Here is a 16,964-nt window from a genome sequence, read left to right as displayed (position 1 = left end):
CATGAAGCTACAGCGCCCCCTGCCGACCAGAGTCTGACAGTACACCGGCCATAAGATGGAGACACATTAATAGAAAGACAAAAGAACTGATTGATGTTGTACATAAGGGGGTAACTTTGGTTTGACAAGTGGGACGGACAGACACACACACACACACACACACACACACACACACACACACACACACACACACACACACACACACACACACACACACACACAAAACAAGGGGTCAGGGGTTGTCCTCTCGTAAAAATGTTATACATACATCATGCATACATTTAGGGAATATGGTGATACAAAATCCAGGAAATAATTAAGTTGGTCATAATTATATATTCTGCCATAAAGTATAGCAGCACCTACCTAGACTGGTAAAATCTGGACTGGATTATCTCAGAGAGGCCAAAGTCTTTTTAAAACACAGTTTCACAATTGTGAAAGCTTCATTCTATTTGTGAAAAAGCAATAAAGCACCATAGCCACTGTCCAGGATAAAAAACAACCAAGATCCAGGAGTACATCAGGAAGATGGCCCCCAAAGACAAATGCTAAGTAATTACCTCAGGCAGCAGAATCTCGATGAAGCAGAGGAGGAGGATGAACCATCATGGAAGGACGAGCCCCTGCATGGCATGCACCACCGACAGATAAAAGAATTGGCTGATATCAAGAAATCCTACTATTGGCTGGAAAAGGCTGGACTGAGAGACAGCACAGAAGCACTAATCATGGCGGCACAAGAACAGACGCTTAGTAAAAGATCAATAGAGGCGGGGGGTCTACCACACCAGACAGGACCTCAGGTGCAAAGATGCTCCTGAGACAGTTCAGGTGTAAGATGCCAGCAGGAACAGCGTACATGGAACGCCATAACAAACTGGCTGGCATAGTGTACAGGAACATCTGAACTGATTTTGGACTGGAAGTACTGAGGTCAGAATGGAAGACACCTCCTAAGGTGGTTGAGAATGACCGAGCTAAGATCCTGGGGGACTTCCAGATCCAGACTGACAAACTGGTGATGGCTAAGTAACTGGGCATCGTGACAAACAACAGAAGAAGGCGGTGGTGATAGACGTAGCAATCCCGGGCGACAACAACATCAGGAGGAAGGAACATGAGAAGCTTGAAAAATATCAAGGGCTGAAAGAGGAGCTAGAAAAGATGTGGGGGTTAAAGTCAACAGTGGTGCCAGTGGTAATGGGAACACTGGGAGCTGTGGGAGGCTCCAGCAGATTTCAGGTACAATATCTGAGGTGTCTGTCCAGAAGACTGCAGTCCTACAAACAGCTAAGATACTGTGCAGAACCCTCAAACTCCCAGGCCTCTGGTAGAGGACCCCAGCTTGAGGAAGACACACCACCCCCCATGGAATGAGAGAGGGATTATATATATGCACCCCAGTACGCAACCACCACCCACTATTAACAAACAAACAAAATGAAAATGTATTAACTTCAAATAAGCAGGATTTAAAGCAGAGCTGTTGTATTGGATTGAATTAGATAGCGGCATATGGGATAGGTTGATAGGCTTACAGATACATTTATTATAGACTAGGGCTGAACGATACATCGTTATCATATCGATATCTAGATATGAACATGCAAGATACTGATATCGCAAAAACCAACAATATGGACGATATCAAATGTCGGAGTCGGCCCAATGCATTGTTGCAAAGTAGAGGTTGCAGAAAAATGTTTATTTTTTATTTGAATGAAGCTTAAGACATTTATCAGTCTGTGGTGATTAATAAGCTATTTTTCTTGGGTAACTGCACTATAATGTCCATTTGGTATTGTTATCATGTTTTGTTTAAGAATGCTTCATTTTCACTATTGCTACACTTTAAATTTAAAAACAAATGTGTAATCAAAGTCATATCGTATATTGTATCGATATCGAGATATTTGGCTTCCATATCGAGATAAGAGAATTTGTCATATAAGTTGGTGATTTAGGGATATCTTATGTGTAGAAACACTGTAGTAAGATCCTCCTCTGTATTCGCTGAGCCGACATGTAAGTTAATAAGTGACTGTTTTTGATCATTATCATAGTCAGAAATAAGAGACATGTAAGTTACCTCAGAGCCAGAGGTGAAGCTGATCTGAACTTTGCACCAGAGCCGCTTTTAAAAGCCACATGGACAAAGATCAAGTCTCTGCAGGGCAAACTCTGCTGCATCATAACCGAGGACCATGCACTACAGACCAATGTGTGTGTGTGTGTGCGTGTGTGTGCGTGTGTGTGTGTGTGTGTGTGTGTGTGTGTGTGCGTGTGTGTGGGTGTGTGTCTGAGTGTGTGTGTGAGTGTGTACGTGTGTGGGTGGGTGTGTGTCTGAGTGTGTGTGTGAGTGTGTACGTGTGTGGGTGGGTGTGTGTGTGTGTCTGAGTGTGTGTGTGAGTGTGTACGTGTGTGTGGGTGTGTGTGTGTGTGTGTGAGAGAGAGAGAGAGAGAGAGAGAGAGAGAGAGAGAGAGAGAGAGAGAGAGAGTGTGCGTGTGTGTGCGTGTGTATATGTCTGTTTGCCTGTGTGTGTGAAAACCCAATTAGGAGGAGCTTCATCACCAACAACCATCCGCATGACACGTTGACGTGCACGTAGGCGTGTTCACGAGGGGTTTTCCGCGGCGGCGCGCAGCCATGGCGACAGCGACTAGAGCAGAAACATTCTATGCGCGCTCCCGGAGACATTGACTGCTTTATTTAAGGGTTTTTATTTCTCTACGAACACACTTTAAGTTATCTAAGTTAATAGTGATGTCCTCCTCCTGCGGGTCACCTGTCAGAGGACGCTCCTGAGAAAAGGTAAACATGGGTTATTGTTACAGAGGGACGCTGACATAGCAAAGGTAACTGGGTGAAGTGTTAGCTTGTAGCTTTCCTTTGATGACTACTGACAAAACATCAATCTTAAAGCTCACCACACTATATTTAGGCCTCTGTAATGTTACTAAAATGTTGTTTATAGTGCTGGTAACTAGCTGATAGCTGATGACTTGCTATAGCTATCAAATAGTAGCGAGACAGCTAATGTTCAAACCAGGATGTGATTAATTAACATTACCTGCTATCATAAATATTTCACCTTAATGTATAAATTAAGCATATTTATTAGTTTCTCTTTGGGTTATTGTATTGTGCTGATAAGTCTTAACCTTTATTATTTAGTGCTTTTTAAAATAAGCTCCTTATTTAATGCTATTATGACCTGCGTGCTTGTTTACTTTTGGTTTCTATATATTTTCTGTGTGGTTTGACAATCAAATGACACATTATTTGAAAGTGAGCATGTATACCTCTTCTCATTGTTTTATTATATTATATTATTGACATGTGCCACTGTTAATATATCACCATTTTTATGTATATACAGTCACTGGCCTCTTTATTAGATACACCTGTGCAATTTAATTATATCCAATACAACAGATCTGCTTTAAATTCTACATTTATGAAGTGTATACAAAACATCGTCAGAAAAGTGATAATTTTACTTTATGTTTATTACTGAAGTGCATTATTATTGACTGGTGTTGCTAATATTTTGCCCCTCTCATGTATGTTAATGGGGTGGACAAAATATTAGGAACACCAGTCAATATAATGCAATGTTTGCAATGTTAACAACAACTAAAAATGTATTAACTTCAGAAAAGTAGAATCGTATCTTTTATTAGCTATTCATTATTATTATTATTATTATTTATTTATTTATTTATTTTACATTTTTATCCTACCTCTGGTGTTTTTAATGAGTTCCTATTTGTAATGATTATTTTTCCTTTTTGTTTGTTCTGACTATGTAAAGCACTTTGTGTTACATTGCGATGTATGAAAAGTGCTATACACATAACGTTTGATTGATTGATTGATTGATTGATTGATTGATTGATTGATTGATTGATTGATAATGAAGTGGCCAGTGACTGTATGTACGTATATACTTATGATGGTGAACTCCCTGTGGCATATGCCAAATTTTAGTGGTATGTTACTCTAACTGACTTATGACACCTAAAAAAAAGCTATGTCACTAATGTTTCACTGCCAGATACCACTTCCTAATTTTAAATACATATTGGCATGTAATTAAGATTAAGATTATTATAATATTCTTGTGTACTTACATGCAATCACACAAAAAAACCACAAAATGTTGTTCCTATTAGCCCCAAAACCAAAAAAAAAGAACCAAAAATTAGCAGCAGAGTGCATTGAAGTGCATTTGGAGAGAAAGTGCATGTCTCAGTTTGATGTTGACAGCTGGTACTTATCGAGTGACGAGCACTGATGAAGCCGCATGTTGAAGTGTTGTCACCCTGCAGTCATCAGCTCCACGTGTAGTGTAGTTAGCAGTGAGTAGAAACCACAAGCGGCATCCTGGCACCACGATTTGCCGCCACTGTACGCACCACTTTCATGTGCAGTATGCCAACTCAAACAGCAGAAATCACACCATAGGTTCATGCCAGTGGAACATGCCAGATATAAAGTAAGTGTCATGAGAAAAGCAGCGATTATGCCAAAAAGTCAAGAGAGACGCACCAGAATCAGCAAACAACATGCCACAAAAAAAGAGTAGTGATATTGTGTGTAATTAGCCACTGCTTCACTTGGCTTCACTAAATCTGTCATTTAAATGCAGTTTGACAAAATAATGAAGACTTGACGTTAATTTTTATGCATTTAAACAATTTAAGCAAGTTTTAAGAGTCTGCTAATATTGTTTTGTTGTAAAGAAATGAATGAAAGCCAAAAAGAGGCAAAAAACCCCAATTGATTCACTCTTCCAAGAAAAAATGCCAAGGTTACACCAGGAATTATACTTGACTATAATATGTACTGTAGTAACAAAAATATAATAATAATGAACTTTATTTCTATAGTAGCTTTACAAACAGAGGTTATAAGGTGCTTCACATAATACAATATACACCATTTAACAGAATATCATACACAAAAACACAATGTAGTGACTATGTCCTATACTTTAACCTCTACTGGCTGCTAATGGCTAAAGTATAGGGCATAGTCACTACAATAAGGTCAAAAAACTTTTGTCTCTCACCATCAGCCCCCACCTGTTATGATTGGCATGACCTTATAAATCTGTGCCCAGCCGGCCTTTACCATGTTCCCCCTAGCGTTGGGGGGAGAACCACCACTCGACCAAATCAAATACATGGCCAAGCATAAATAGATGAAGCAATGTAAATATGATACAACATGTAAAGCAACTGGTATGAACCTTTTTAACTCTTACATACTGTTCAGGGTCAAATCTGACCTTTTTTTTTTATGTACACATTTCTTTTAGCCAGACTTTTCCTAATGTGACCCACAGTCTACAAAGAAGGAAATAAAATGCACCATTTTTATTTAATTTTGTGCAGCTTATACACATTTTTATATATGCAAATGTACAAGTTTGACCTATGTTTATTTAAATTTAAAAAAAGAAAAGAGTATTATTCTTTTAAATGTTCTCCTGGACCATAAAAAAGTGAGTGTGAATGTATTTTTTTTCATAAGATTAATCAAGGAATGAAATGTATGAATGTGAATTGGTGTAGAGACTAATTATGAGTCAGAATATGAACAGTATGTGAGTTAAAGGCCCAGTTTTCTTCTGCATCTTTAACTTCTAATCTTTAAACCTGTCTGATGTTCTCCTCTTATAACTTTGTGTCTTGTCTTTTGCAGACTTGGCGATGCTGCACCAGATGGAGGGAGATTCATCAGATGACAGATTGGAGGCGTTAATGGATGATCCTCCTCCTCCCTCGACGACCTCCACCTCCGACATCTCCGAACATGAATTCTCGTGCCACTGCTGCTACGACATCCTAGTGAACCCCACCACGTTGACCTGCGGCCATAACTTCTGCCGCCACTGTCTGGCTCTGTGGTGGGAATCTTCTCACAAGAACGAGTGCCCCGAGTGCCGGGAGAAGTGGGAAGGCTTTCCTAAAATCAACATCCTGCTGAGGTATGCTTTTCACAGCTAGACCATATCAGCGCTCCAATGTTTGATTTGCGACCACGGCGTTCACTCGGCTGCTCTCACGTACCGCAGAGAACTGCAGGGGGAAAAATGTGTGTGAAAGATGAGGTTCAATACACCTCCAGATAAACTCGGTATTTGGGTCAATGACGTTTTTTTGTGTCCATGTGGTTTAGTCAAATTTAAAGGGGTTAAATGTGTATAAAAAACATATAAATAACTTGTACACATTCTTTTGTTTGTGGAATCAGCATAAAATTTCTGCTTTTAATCCATTTTGAGAGAATATATTAGAGGATTATGGCAAAAATGTCTAAGTGGTGTAACCATAAAAACTAATTAAACTTTAAAACACTAAATTCTCAATAAAACACCATATCAACTAGTTTGGCATGATCTTACATTATAACTTTTTTATATTACATAAAGGTAATGGAATACAATTGTTCTAAATATTAGATTGAATCTGGGGAATCATGTAAATCAGAAACCATTTACATTTTTATGCACTGTAAATACACTGTAGATGGATAACATATTTAATATTTATCATTCTTTTGTGGTTACACCATTTGACATTTTCAAGAGCATTCAATCTTTTGGTAAAAATAATGGTGCAGATGTCATTTCAAATGACATAAAACCAAAAAATGTACATTTTAACAAACCTGATGGTGCTTTTAAAACTATTTTTTAAGATATCTTTGAAATTCTCATCTTGCCTTACTTGTCACTGACCCATAAACAGAAAAAAACGGTGTTATTGTTTAAGCTCCTTTTCAACTAGAATTAATGAAGAGGAAGGTTTACAATAGTGAAAGTAAAGCGATGAGATCCTGGTCCGTCCAAAATGGTCGACTCGTCCTAGATCACACTTACAGTCACGTTCACCAACAGCAGGTTGAAAGCTTTCAGTATAGTGGCAGAATGTGACATGAAATGATGCGATAAGATGTATCTTTATTGATCCCCTATTGGGAGAGATTCAAATTGACACAACAGTACAGTGGAAAAAAAGGAGTAGTGAAAGTGATAAAAAAAAAAAATCTATATACTGTACATCTCTGTGTAAATAAATCTGCAATATATATATAAATGTGCAATATGCAGAAGTTCCTGAGATTACATACATGTCTGCATTGTTCCTGAGATTTACCCAGTAAGGATAGCATCAGTCTATTTCAGTGTGAGTGGGAGGATTATACTGGGAGCTGCAAAATCAGCGTTTCATGTAGTTCCCTCTTTTCTTCGGCCGTTACCGACCTCACAGTCTCCTCCTCCCTATTTCAGGCTTTTCAGCGTTACGTCCAGAGCTTCTTTATTGTTTTGGTTTATTATTCAAACTCGACAGCTGTGCAGACGGATGATGGATGATGACGATTTTCTATTGACGTTTTGGTGCTGAGATTCACGAGGCATGGAAGCAGGAAGTGATGCTGTGTAGTGGTTTAAGAAAGATCTGTAAATAAGGCCAAAACATATAAATCAGTGTGACAGCTGAGAAGTTCGAAATGATCAAATTATCTCCACCGTGCATAAGCACAGTGTCTTGTATGAAAGGGAAAGACTTGATTAGGGTGTTTACATTTGAACAAATAAATCACACAAAGGAGGTTTTATTAAACTGCTTTCATCCTCAGACTGGCTGCAAGCAGGTCAAATTAAATTACACACTTTTTTTTTCTTTACATGTTGTTTTCATCTTTTATTTCCACATGTTAACTTAAAGCTCTTTCTTTTTCCAGAGATGCAACAGACAAGCTGTTCGGTGAGGTTGTGCAGCGGAGGAGAGCAGAGATCCAGGATAACCCCAAAGTCTCCCGCAGTTTACTGGCCTTCCAGAGGTGATTATAATCTGAGATAGAACTACTACTCTGTGCTCACCTTTATTTCTGTTCTGAGGCAAAGGGAAGTGCTTTTATTGAACTATCCATGTGTGTGTTTTAGGTATGGTGACAATCTGGGCAGGTCCAGGACCAACCAGCACAAAGGAGCTGGTTTCTTCTTCTCTGGAGTCCTCACTGCGCTCTCATGCGTGGCTGTAAGTAGAAAACAGCAGTAAAAACAAAACAAAACAACAACTCAACCAAACTTTCTCCACATTATCTTGTCTACTGAAATGACCTCGAATGGCAGGTGGCTTCCAAACTGAGCACCTGATAGCTAGCCAACTTCTCCACCTATTCAGATTCACCAGCTGCTCTTTTAGGTACAGTAGGGGTGTCACGATCTCGATTGTAAATCCAATATCGATCGAAATGACCTCACAATCTCGACCTTCGAAATCAACTCAGGAATCGAGGATATAGCCACACCCCCCAATGTCACGCTCCATTGGCAAGTCAAGAGGGAAAAAAACACACACGAGTTGAAATGCGGCGAGTCAACATTACCTCCTCTAACCTGAACCTGCAGCCGGTAAAAAGACACCATGGCAACCGCTGATAGAGGACACACATGTCTGCACTAAAGCAATAACTAGCGCTATAGGAGTATTTGTAGCACCAGAGATGCTACTGTTAGGATACAGTTAGGACACTGTTAGGACAGTTAACACACTTAATTGTTCAGGGAAGGCTATGGACATTAGGCTGTTTTAATTTAGTTTGTTTTATTGTGAACTTGAATATAATCTAATATGAAGAGTGCACACTGCAGTTACTAAAGGGTCACTACATGATTCTTTTGTTTACAGTAAGTTTCCAATTGACAATCAACTATTTATTGTTACATTATATTGCTAATAAATAATTTAATTTTGACATTAAGGCCTTAGTGTGTGTATCACTCATGATTAGTCTAAAAATGGCATAGGCATCTGTGCTAAAAGGACCCAAAAAAGGATTGAGAATCGCATCGAATCGAATCGTGACCTTAAAATCGAATCGAGGATTTGGAGAATCGTGACAAAAAATCCTGAAAATGTCCGTTATTATTTCTCATAGTCAAAGGTTACCCCTTTTAAATGTCTTATTTTGTCCAATCAAAAGTCCAAAACCCAAAGATATTCACTTTAATGTGATGCATGAAAAAGAAAATAATTAATAGTCATTACATTTGAGAAGATAAAAGCAGCAATTTTGGCATATTTGCTTAAAAAGGACCATTTAATATACGAAATAGCTTCTGTCAATCATCCAACTGATTAACTGACTAATCATTGCACCTCTAAACTAAACTTTGAATTTGAAGTTACATTTGTGTTATTAGTGTCTTCATAGAGGTGCTTTATGTAGGAATTACTACTGTAAATGTTTTGTAGTAATTATGTTTTACAGAAAATGACATGAAAGTGATTTTATTTCCCCCAAAAAATAGAAATCACATTTTCCTGCTGCAGTCCGTTGTAAATTGTTGTGGATTTATGTCATTTTTGAGCACTTAATGAATCGTTTATTAGAGACAATGCACAGTCCAGGGTTTGAGCTCATTCTGATGCATTTCTAATGTACAGTAGAATACAGACAGAATGATGCATGAGGTCCTTTTAAAGATCATTTTACTTTTTTTTTGTGCCTACCCTTTTACCCATAAAACCCACCAAATATGCCTTCAGCATCAAACTATTCAAACAGCAGTGTTATGTAACGTTTCAAAACTGTTACAGTCGTGAATGAACAGGTCGGCCGTTCATATCATGTACACAGACCATGTTTATTTTGTTCATGTGGCACTCGGGAGCAACGTCAGTGTGTGTCTTGCCACGCGGCAGTATACTTGTGTGTGTGTGTGTGTGTGTGTGTGTGTGTGTGTGTGTGTGTGTGTGTGTGTGTGTGTGTGTGTGTGTGTGTGTGTGTGTGTGTGTGTGTTTTTTCTGGGAGCAAGCAAATAGATTACAGCATGGTCCTCATTTTTGACCTCAGTTCATGGATGAACATCATTATTGAATCGGGTCATTTTAGGAAAACTGAAAAAAAGGGGTCTGGACCAGTTTTATTTGAGTCATGAGTGTGTTTAACCCACTTATTTGTTTGTTTAAGACTTTACTTTCTTTCAGTCCTATGAATCATACTTATAAAAAACATCACCTGCAAACAGAGATTCTCATAGTTTCTTGATTTTTTTCTTTCATGATGTCAAAAGTTGCCAAACAATCCCCAGGATTAAAATATGTGCTAACATCATTTCAAAATGACATTCCCCGTCTAGTACGTGGCTCCTTTTTCTCTAGGCTCAAGTTTACACATCTCAGCTTTTGATTTTCAAAACTCAAAAGATCTAAAGGTTCATTTTTTTCTTTCCAAACATTGAATGTCAATAAAAAGCTTAAAAACAGCACAAATAGGGGTGAAAGTGCTGAGGTGATGCACAACGTCTTATTTATTTTAAGAATTGTAGTTTCTCCTCAGCAGTGATTTTGTCATTGTTGTCAAAGTCAAAGTCAAAGTCAAAGTGGCTTTAATGTCAATTCTTCACATGTCAAGACATACAAGGAATCGAGAGTACGTTTCCCACTCTCCCACGGTGAAACATAAAGTGCACAGGCAACAGATAGACAAGACATTTCCCTATTCTAAAAAAAAAGGGAAATGTCTTGTCTATCTGTTGTCTGTGCACTTTATGTTTCACCGTGGTGAATAACACAAAAAATATGAGGCTTAACTTAACTTTTATAATAATATACTTTATTTATAGAGGAACCTTTCATACAAGGGATGTAACCCAAAGTGCTTTACAGAGAAAATTGAAAAATACAACACAATAAAACTAACATATAAGTTAATAAATATAAATAATAAAAAATATCTTTTTTAAAATGTTCACAGAGCCCACATCTCTTATAGCTTTTGGTAGAGTGTTACATAATTTTGGAGCATAATTAAAGGGAGAAACTTTGGTTAATGTAGAGGATGCATAGTGTGCTTATTCCATATCTGCTAACATATAATAACTGTGGAGGAAATCAGGTGATTGAAAACATGTAGAAACACACATGCCTGATTTATAACTAACACACGCTGGCTGTGATCATGTTTAACTATAAATGCTCAGAACTGTGAAAATTAGTGAGTTATATATTGTTTATAAAATGTATTAAGGACACAATTCAAATCATTAATATTTGGTATCAAGTCAAGCCAACATTTTCTCAGTTTTATGTGCTGCTCTAAGTTCAAGTTAAAACAGACACAGCGACATCTAGTGGTGATGTTTGATTTCTGCAGCTGTGAAGCACCAGTGTGTGTCATGTTAACACTTGTCTGCACTGTGAGGAAATTCAGCCGCTGTACAAACCTGTTAAAACCCCTAATCAACGACTTCTCACTGCAGCTAATTACGTAAGGCTTCCCGGTAAAGTCGAGTTCACTTGTAAACCTGATTTCTTTAATGTCTGTGTGTTTTCAGGTGATGGTGCTGGTGTATCACTGGAGCAGCAGCGTGGTGGAGGAGCACGACTTGTTGATCAGTAAGCCCGTGTCTCGCTGGACGCCGGAGGAAGTCGTTTCCTGGCTGGAACATTTGGGACCCTGGGCTCAGCTGTACAGGGAGCCCTTCCTGCAGGAGAAAGTCAATGGAAGGTAGAAAAAAATAGAACAATCTTGATTTTTAACCCTTTTTTATTATCTTTTAAGGTTTAGAAATGCAAAGACCAGTTTAACTTTAAAGAGAAAAACTCACTTTGGTGGTGAAGCTCACTTTGGTGGTGATTCCTTTTCTTTAGGCTTCTGTTGATGCTAGGAGACGAAGAGTTGTCAAAGCCTCCTTACAGCATTGAAAATCAGGCTCACAGACGGGCTGTTGTGGCTGAACTGGACAGAGTTAAAGTCCTGGGAGTCAAACCTCCGCAGAACCTCTGGGAGTACAAGGTAAATACTCTGATTATATGACAAAATGCTTTAGTATGTACAATCAATCGACTGTTTTTTAACTTTTATTTTTCTCCATTTCTGCCAGGCGGCTAATGCTGGGAAGTCTCTGTTCATGCTGTACGCACTGAAGCGCTCCCCTCGCCTCACGCTCTTCTACCTGTATTTATTCGACTACTCGGAAACGTTCCTGCCCTTCCTGCACACCTGCTGTCCAGCAATCACGCGCATCGACCAGACGGTGGAGAGCAGCTTCCTCTACACGCAGGTGACGCCTCTCAAAACCAAACAAAACCGGCATGTAATAGGTTAAAATAAAGTAGATTTATTCAGATTTTCATATAAATTATACTAAAAATGGTACTGGAATGGTGTCCACTGTGCAGTAATGTTTACTTTATAACATTTTGGTGTAGACATTAATCTTGGTTCTGCCTAAAAGCCATATTTAGATGACTAAAGGTGCTAGAGAGGAATTATGCTAACTGTGATGAGTGATGTTAACCTTATTCTCACTAAATTACTGCAACTAGAATGGTCTTCATTTACATGCAAATTGTTAATCTGTGCATAAATATACCTACTGAGGTTATAGATTACCTTCTCAGATGATGTAATGATGGTGAAGCTCACTGTAAATATATAAAAAACTAACTTTTTCTCACATGTCTTACATTATAACTTGTTTTAATGGTTTAAAAGCACTTTTTAAAATGTTTTCTTTCATAACCATCCACCTTTGTCCTCTCCGACGTTCCCTCTGTTCATTAGGTGGAGCCCAGCTGGAGACAGTGGGGAGAGTTTCTTGTCAAGTACCTGCTGCTTCCATACCAGCTGATCGCAGAGTTTGCTTGGGACTGGCTGGGCGTTCACTACTGGACGTCTCGCTTCATTATTGTCAACGCCATGCTTCTGTCTGTGCTGGAAGGCTGCGCCCTGTGGAGAATCTGGACAAGAGCCAATATCAGGTACACAGAGTGGGAGAGCTTACTTTTTTGTTTGTTTGTGACACTAACACACACACAACCAGCTATAGACCTTCTCCATTATTAGATTTAAACAACTCTGGAGTTTATCATAATTTGGTGCAAGGTTCTGCCTGAAGTTTCCACTTAGTTTCACAAACCAAAAAGTTTTGTAGGGCATCCCATTGACACCAAACATTGTCATTTTTATTCACTCGTTGGTGGAGTGCAGTTGTGGAAGCAATGGAATAAGTGGTGTGTATATATATGAATTTATTTTGCATGTGAAACCCCTTAAATGTCAGTATAATTAAATTAATAGAAGCCCACACACAGTAGGAAGTGGAAAAATTAAATATAGCAACATAAATATAGAGGCGATGTAGTGTTTGGTCGCTACTTAGTGGAAAAAATGATTTCACTACTGGAAACAATTTGTGATTTTGCAAATGTAGTTGAAATAGTAGCACACCCTCAACCAACAATCTGCAGTTTAAATGGACAAATGCATAATGAGACAGCAACACACAGAGCATAAATAAATTAAATTAATTGAAACACACTTCCTTGCAATTATTAAAAACATATTTAATTAATTGCTGTCTTTGTTGTATTGCAACAACCCGTTACACTTCATCCCCCCCTCAAAGTACCTGGAACATGGACTTAATGTCAACTCCTGGGCTGTGCCAAAATTAGTACTGAAACCTGTCAGAGTTCAGTGGAAACAGAAGCAGAAACAGTGACAGTGGCTACACATCAAGGGACAGTCTTAAAACAACAGTCATGGGTCCATATGAATACTGAAAGAGATTTTCTTCGCTGTAATCATTCCACGTGTTCATACTTACTATTAAAAAACCCCTTCAGATGCTTTTTAATGGAAGTGATGGGAGCCAAAATCCACAGTGTGTCCACACATTCATTTAAAAGTTTATCTCAAGCTTATATGAGGCTTCAGCAGTCTGAGTTAGTCATATCAAGTGGATATTTGCCACATTTACAGTCTTTTGCATCAAATTCTCTCTTTGTGTTTCCCTGTTGAGCTGCAGTGGAAGTATTAGTAACAAAAAGCGGAACTTTGAAACTAAAAAGATTGTAACATTGAAAGATATCTACATGACTCATTTGGACGGCTGAAACTTCATATTTGCTTCAGATAAAAGGACTATGGATTTTTCCCCCCCATCACTTACATTATAAGTAGATTATAAAGGCATCTTCTAATGGTCAGTATGAACAGGAGGAATGATTACAGCAAGAAAAAATGATTTCAGTGTTCATTTGGGCACCTGTCTGTTGTTTTAAGACATATTTGGAAAAATTGTGAACCAGCCCTTTAAGTTAGTTAGTTGAATATACACTAATCAATACAACAGCTTGATTATTAGTTATACTACTTGTACTGTAATCACACTTTTTTTTCACTCACTTTCTTCAGGGCACTGCCGGGCAAGATGTGGAGCCACATGTGGAAGATGTTATCTCAGGGGTTTGCCTTTGCCCTCCTTTGGCCTTTTGTCCCTCAGTTTGTGTGCAACTGCCTCTTCTACTGGGCTCTCTACTTCAGTCCCATCATTAACATAGACCTGGTGGTGCAGCAGCTAATGCACCCAGAAACGCAGGCGCTGTGACAGACTGCATGTAGTGACTGCAGCGCCCGAACAATGCCATTCAGTTAGCAGCAAATAAAAATCACCAGAAATCCAGCTGCCGGAGAATAGAGGTGTTTTTATTTTCAGCAGCGAACTCACACGAGACTGGTTTATTTGCTGTAAGAAAGGAAGTTTTCTCGCTTCCTTGGTTGTCTCTCTCTCTCTCTCTCTCTCTCTCTCTCTCTCTTTCTCTCTCTCGGCTGGGTGGTTGCCATGTGGAACAAGAGAGGCATTGAGCTACTGTAGAAAGAAACAAAAACTGATGAGATGAGAGACAGTAAAATATCTGTGTTGTTATTGACAAAGAGCAGATTACTGCAGCTCTCTCTCTCTCTCTCTCTCTCTCTCTCTCTCTCTATCTCTCTATCTCTCTATCTCTCTCTCTCTCTCTCTCTATCTCTCTCTCTCTGTCTCTCTGTCTCTCTGCCTGCATCTTGCATTCACAAACCACATTGCCTAATGGTCCAGAGGGCAGTTATGCAAACGACGAGTCATGTTGCAAAAAGCCGGTGGTGTTGAAGACTGGTATCATGGATTCTTTATAAGCTGATGGCTCTGTAGCACTGAGACGAGCAAGCTTTTTCATGCATATACATATCAAATGTCTTCACAGCACGTAATCCAAAAACAGATTAAACATAGTATCAGTTTGAATGAAGCAGTATTATTATTATTATTAGTGTACATAAATCTATATTCTGCATAAAAGTCTGAATTTTTAAGGGTCTTCTCTGCGATCTCGGTGCTACAGAGCCGTCCAAAAGTTCACTTTTCCTTTAAATATTTGGAAACATGATTGTGAAATGTGTCAAATTGACGAGAGGTTTTTAGTTGGTTGGGAGAAAAACAGGAACAATTGTTTAACACTGAAGTCTGTTGCAGGAGTTTCAGTAGTTCCTTTCGAAAGGTATGTGGCACTTAGATTTTTTTTTTTAAAGGAAATATGTTCTTACCCTTTTTTTTTGTGGTTGTTTTAAGAAGAAATTGTTCATAGCAGATTTTACCCGCTTATACTGCTGACATTTTTTTTTTTTTTTTTCAAAATCATTTTGTTTGCAGTATACTGGATATTATACTGGATTAATGTAGTAGCCTCATGGGATACTATATCCATTTGATGGGTTGTAGAGCTTAATCAAAGATGTTTTATTTTTACATTGTTTATTTGCACTAAAGTTCTACACTGTGATTTTGTTCTGTTAATTATCTTTTTTGATTATCTAATGACAAAGACTTAAAAAAAATACAAAATAAAGGTTTTTAAATAATGTTTGGGTTTGTTTTTGTGTTAATTTACATATTTGTGTGGTTTGATAATCAAATGGCACATTATTGAAGTGGCTGATGTGTATATACACTCACTGGCCTCTTTATTAGGTACACCTGTGCAATCTAATCCAATCCATCATCAATCAATCAAGCTATTTGTATAGCACTTACATTGCGATGCAACACAAAGTGCTTTTACATATTCAGATCAAACAAACAGACAACAGGAAATCATAAAAAAACAGGAACTCATTAAAAATCGGAACTCAGGAAACACAGGAAACGCTATCATGACTCAAGAATCTACAATGAGGAAACACCAGAGGTAGGATTAAAATGTACAATTTAATACAACATCTACTTTAAATTCTACATTTATGAAGTTTATACATTTTCAGTATTTGTTGACATTATCAGGAAGGTGATAATTCTGTTTTATATTTATTACTGAGGGCAAAGTGGGTGATGGTGGTGTATTAGGGTGCATTATATTGACTGGTGTTCCTAACATTTTGTCCACTCCATTAACATACATGAATGAGCAAAACTATTAGGAACATCAGTCAATATATAATTCACCCCAGTAAGCCACAACCACTTAGTACAACCTCAGTAATAAACATAAATTAAAATGATCACCTTTTTTTTTTTAACAATATCAACAAAAACTCAAAATGTATAAACTTCCAAAAAGTAGAATTTATAGCAGAGTTGTTGTGTTGGATTGAATTATTGCACAGGTGCACCTAACGAAGTGACCAGTGAGTGTATATTTCATTTCAGAAGTCTCCTACTGGTCTGTAAAGTCCAATTCTCAGTGTATGAGCACTGGAGGCTTCAAGCAGCAGCATCACGGGATCAGTGTTGACCTCCAGACTAGTTGTGATTTCACAATAATGCCGACTTCAACTTTCCACTTTCAGCAGCTGAATGTTAAAACAGCCTTCAAGTGTTAAACTCTGCACATGCATCAATCTGCACAGTGAAGCTCAAACATTAAACTGTAGGAGCAAGAAGAAAAACACATTTTTGAGTGGAGGACTTTAATTTGTGTATATTTTGACTGTTATGCACCACAGCATCTTGAATGTGTAAACCTGCTTGGCCACGCACTTGTTACTGATTGTGAATCTGGTTTAAAATTTAGCTGATAATACCTCCTTTTTACCTTTTCTTGCAATGGAGTATTTTCACATAGCGATATTCAAACTTCAAGCAATCAAATTGTATTCATATAGCACCTTTCATACAGGC

At 38.2% G+C, this 16,964-nt stretch overlaps 1 protein-coding gene across 1 annotated transcript; it reads left to right on the top strand.

Annotated features, from left to right (window-relative positions):
• The first annotated feature begins 2,600 nt into the window (after positions 1–2,600).
• LOC133997430 (bifunctional apoptosis regulator-like) lies at positions 2,601–14,495 on the top strand. Its single transcript, XM_062437009.1, has 9 exons — positions 2,601–2,815; positions 5,714–5,999; positions 7,760–7,858; positions 7,962–8,055; positions 11,361–11,533; positions 11,677–11,821; positions 11,910–12,089; positions 12,593–12,789; positions 14,228–14,495. The coding sequence occupies exons 2-9, from the start codon at positions 5,722–5,724 to the stop codon at positions 14,418–14,420; spliced, it is 1,359 nt and encodes a 452-aa protein (XP_062292993.1). The 5' UTR covers positions 2,601–2,815; positions 5,714–5,721; the 3' UTR covers positions 14,421–14,495.
• Positions 14,496–16,964: the final 2,469 nt, after the last annotated feature.

This window comes from Scomber scombrus, chromosome 2 (assembly GCF_963691925.1).
Source record: "Scomber scombrus chromosome 2, fScoSco1.1, whole genome shotgun sequence".
Lineage (NCBI taxonomy): Eukaryota > Metazoa > Chordata > Actinopteri > Scombriformes > Scombridae > Scomber > Scomber scombrus.
This window is presented reverse-complemented; position numbering and strand designations above follow the sequence as displayed.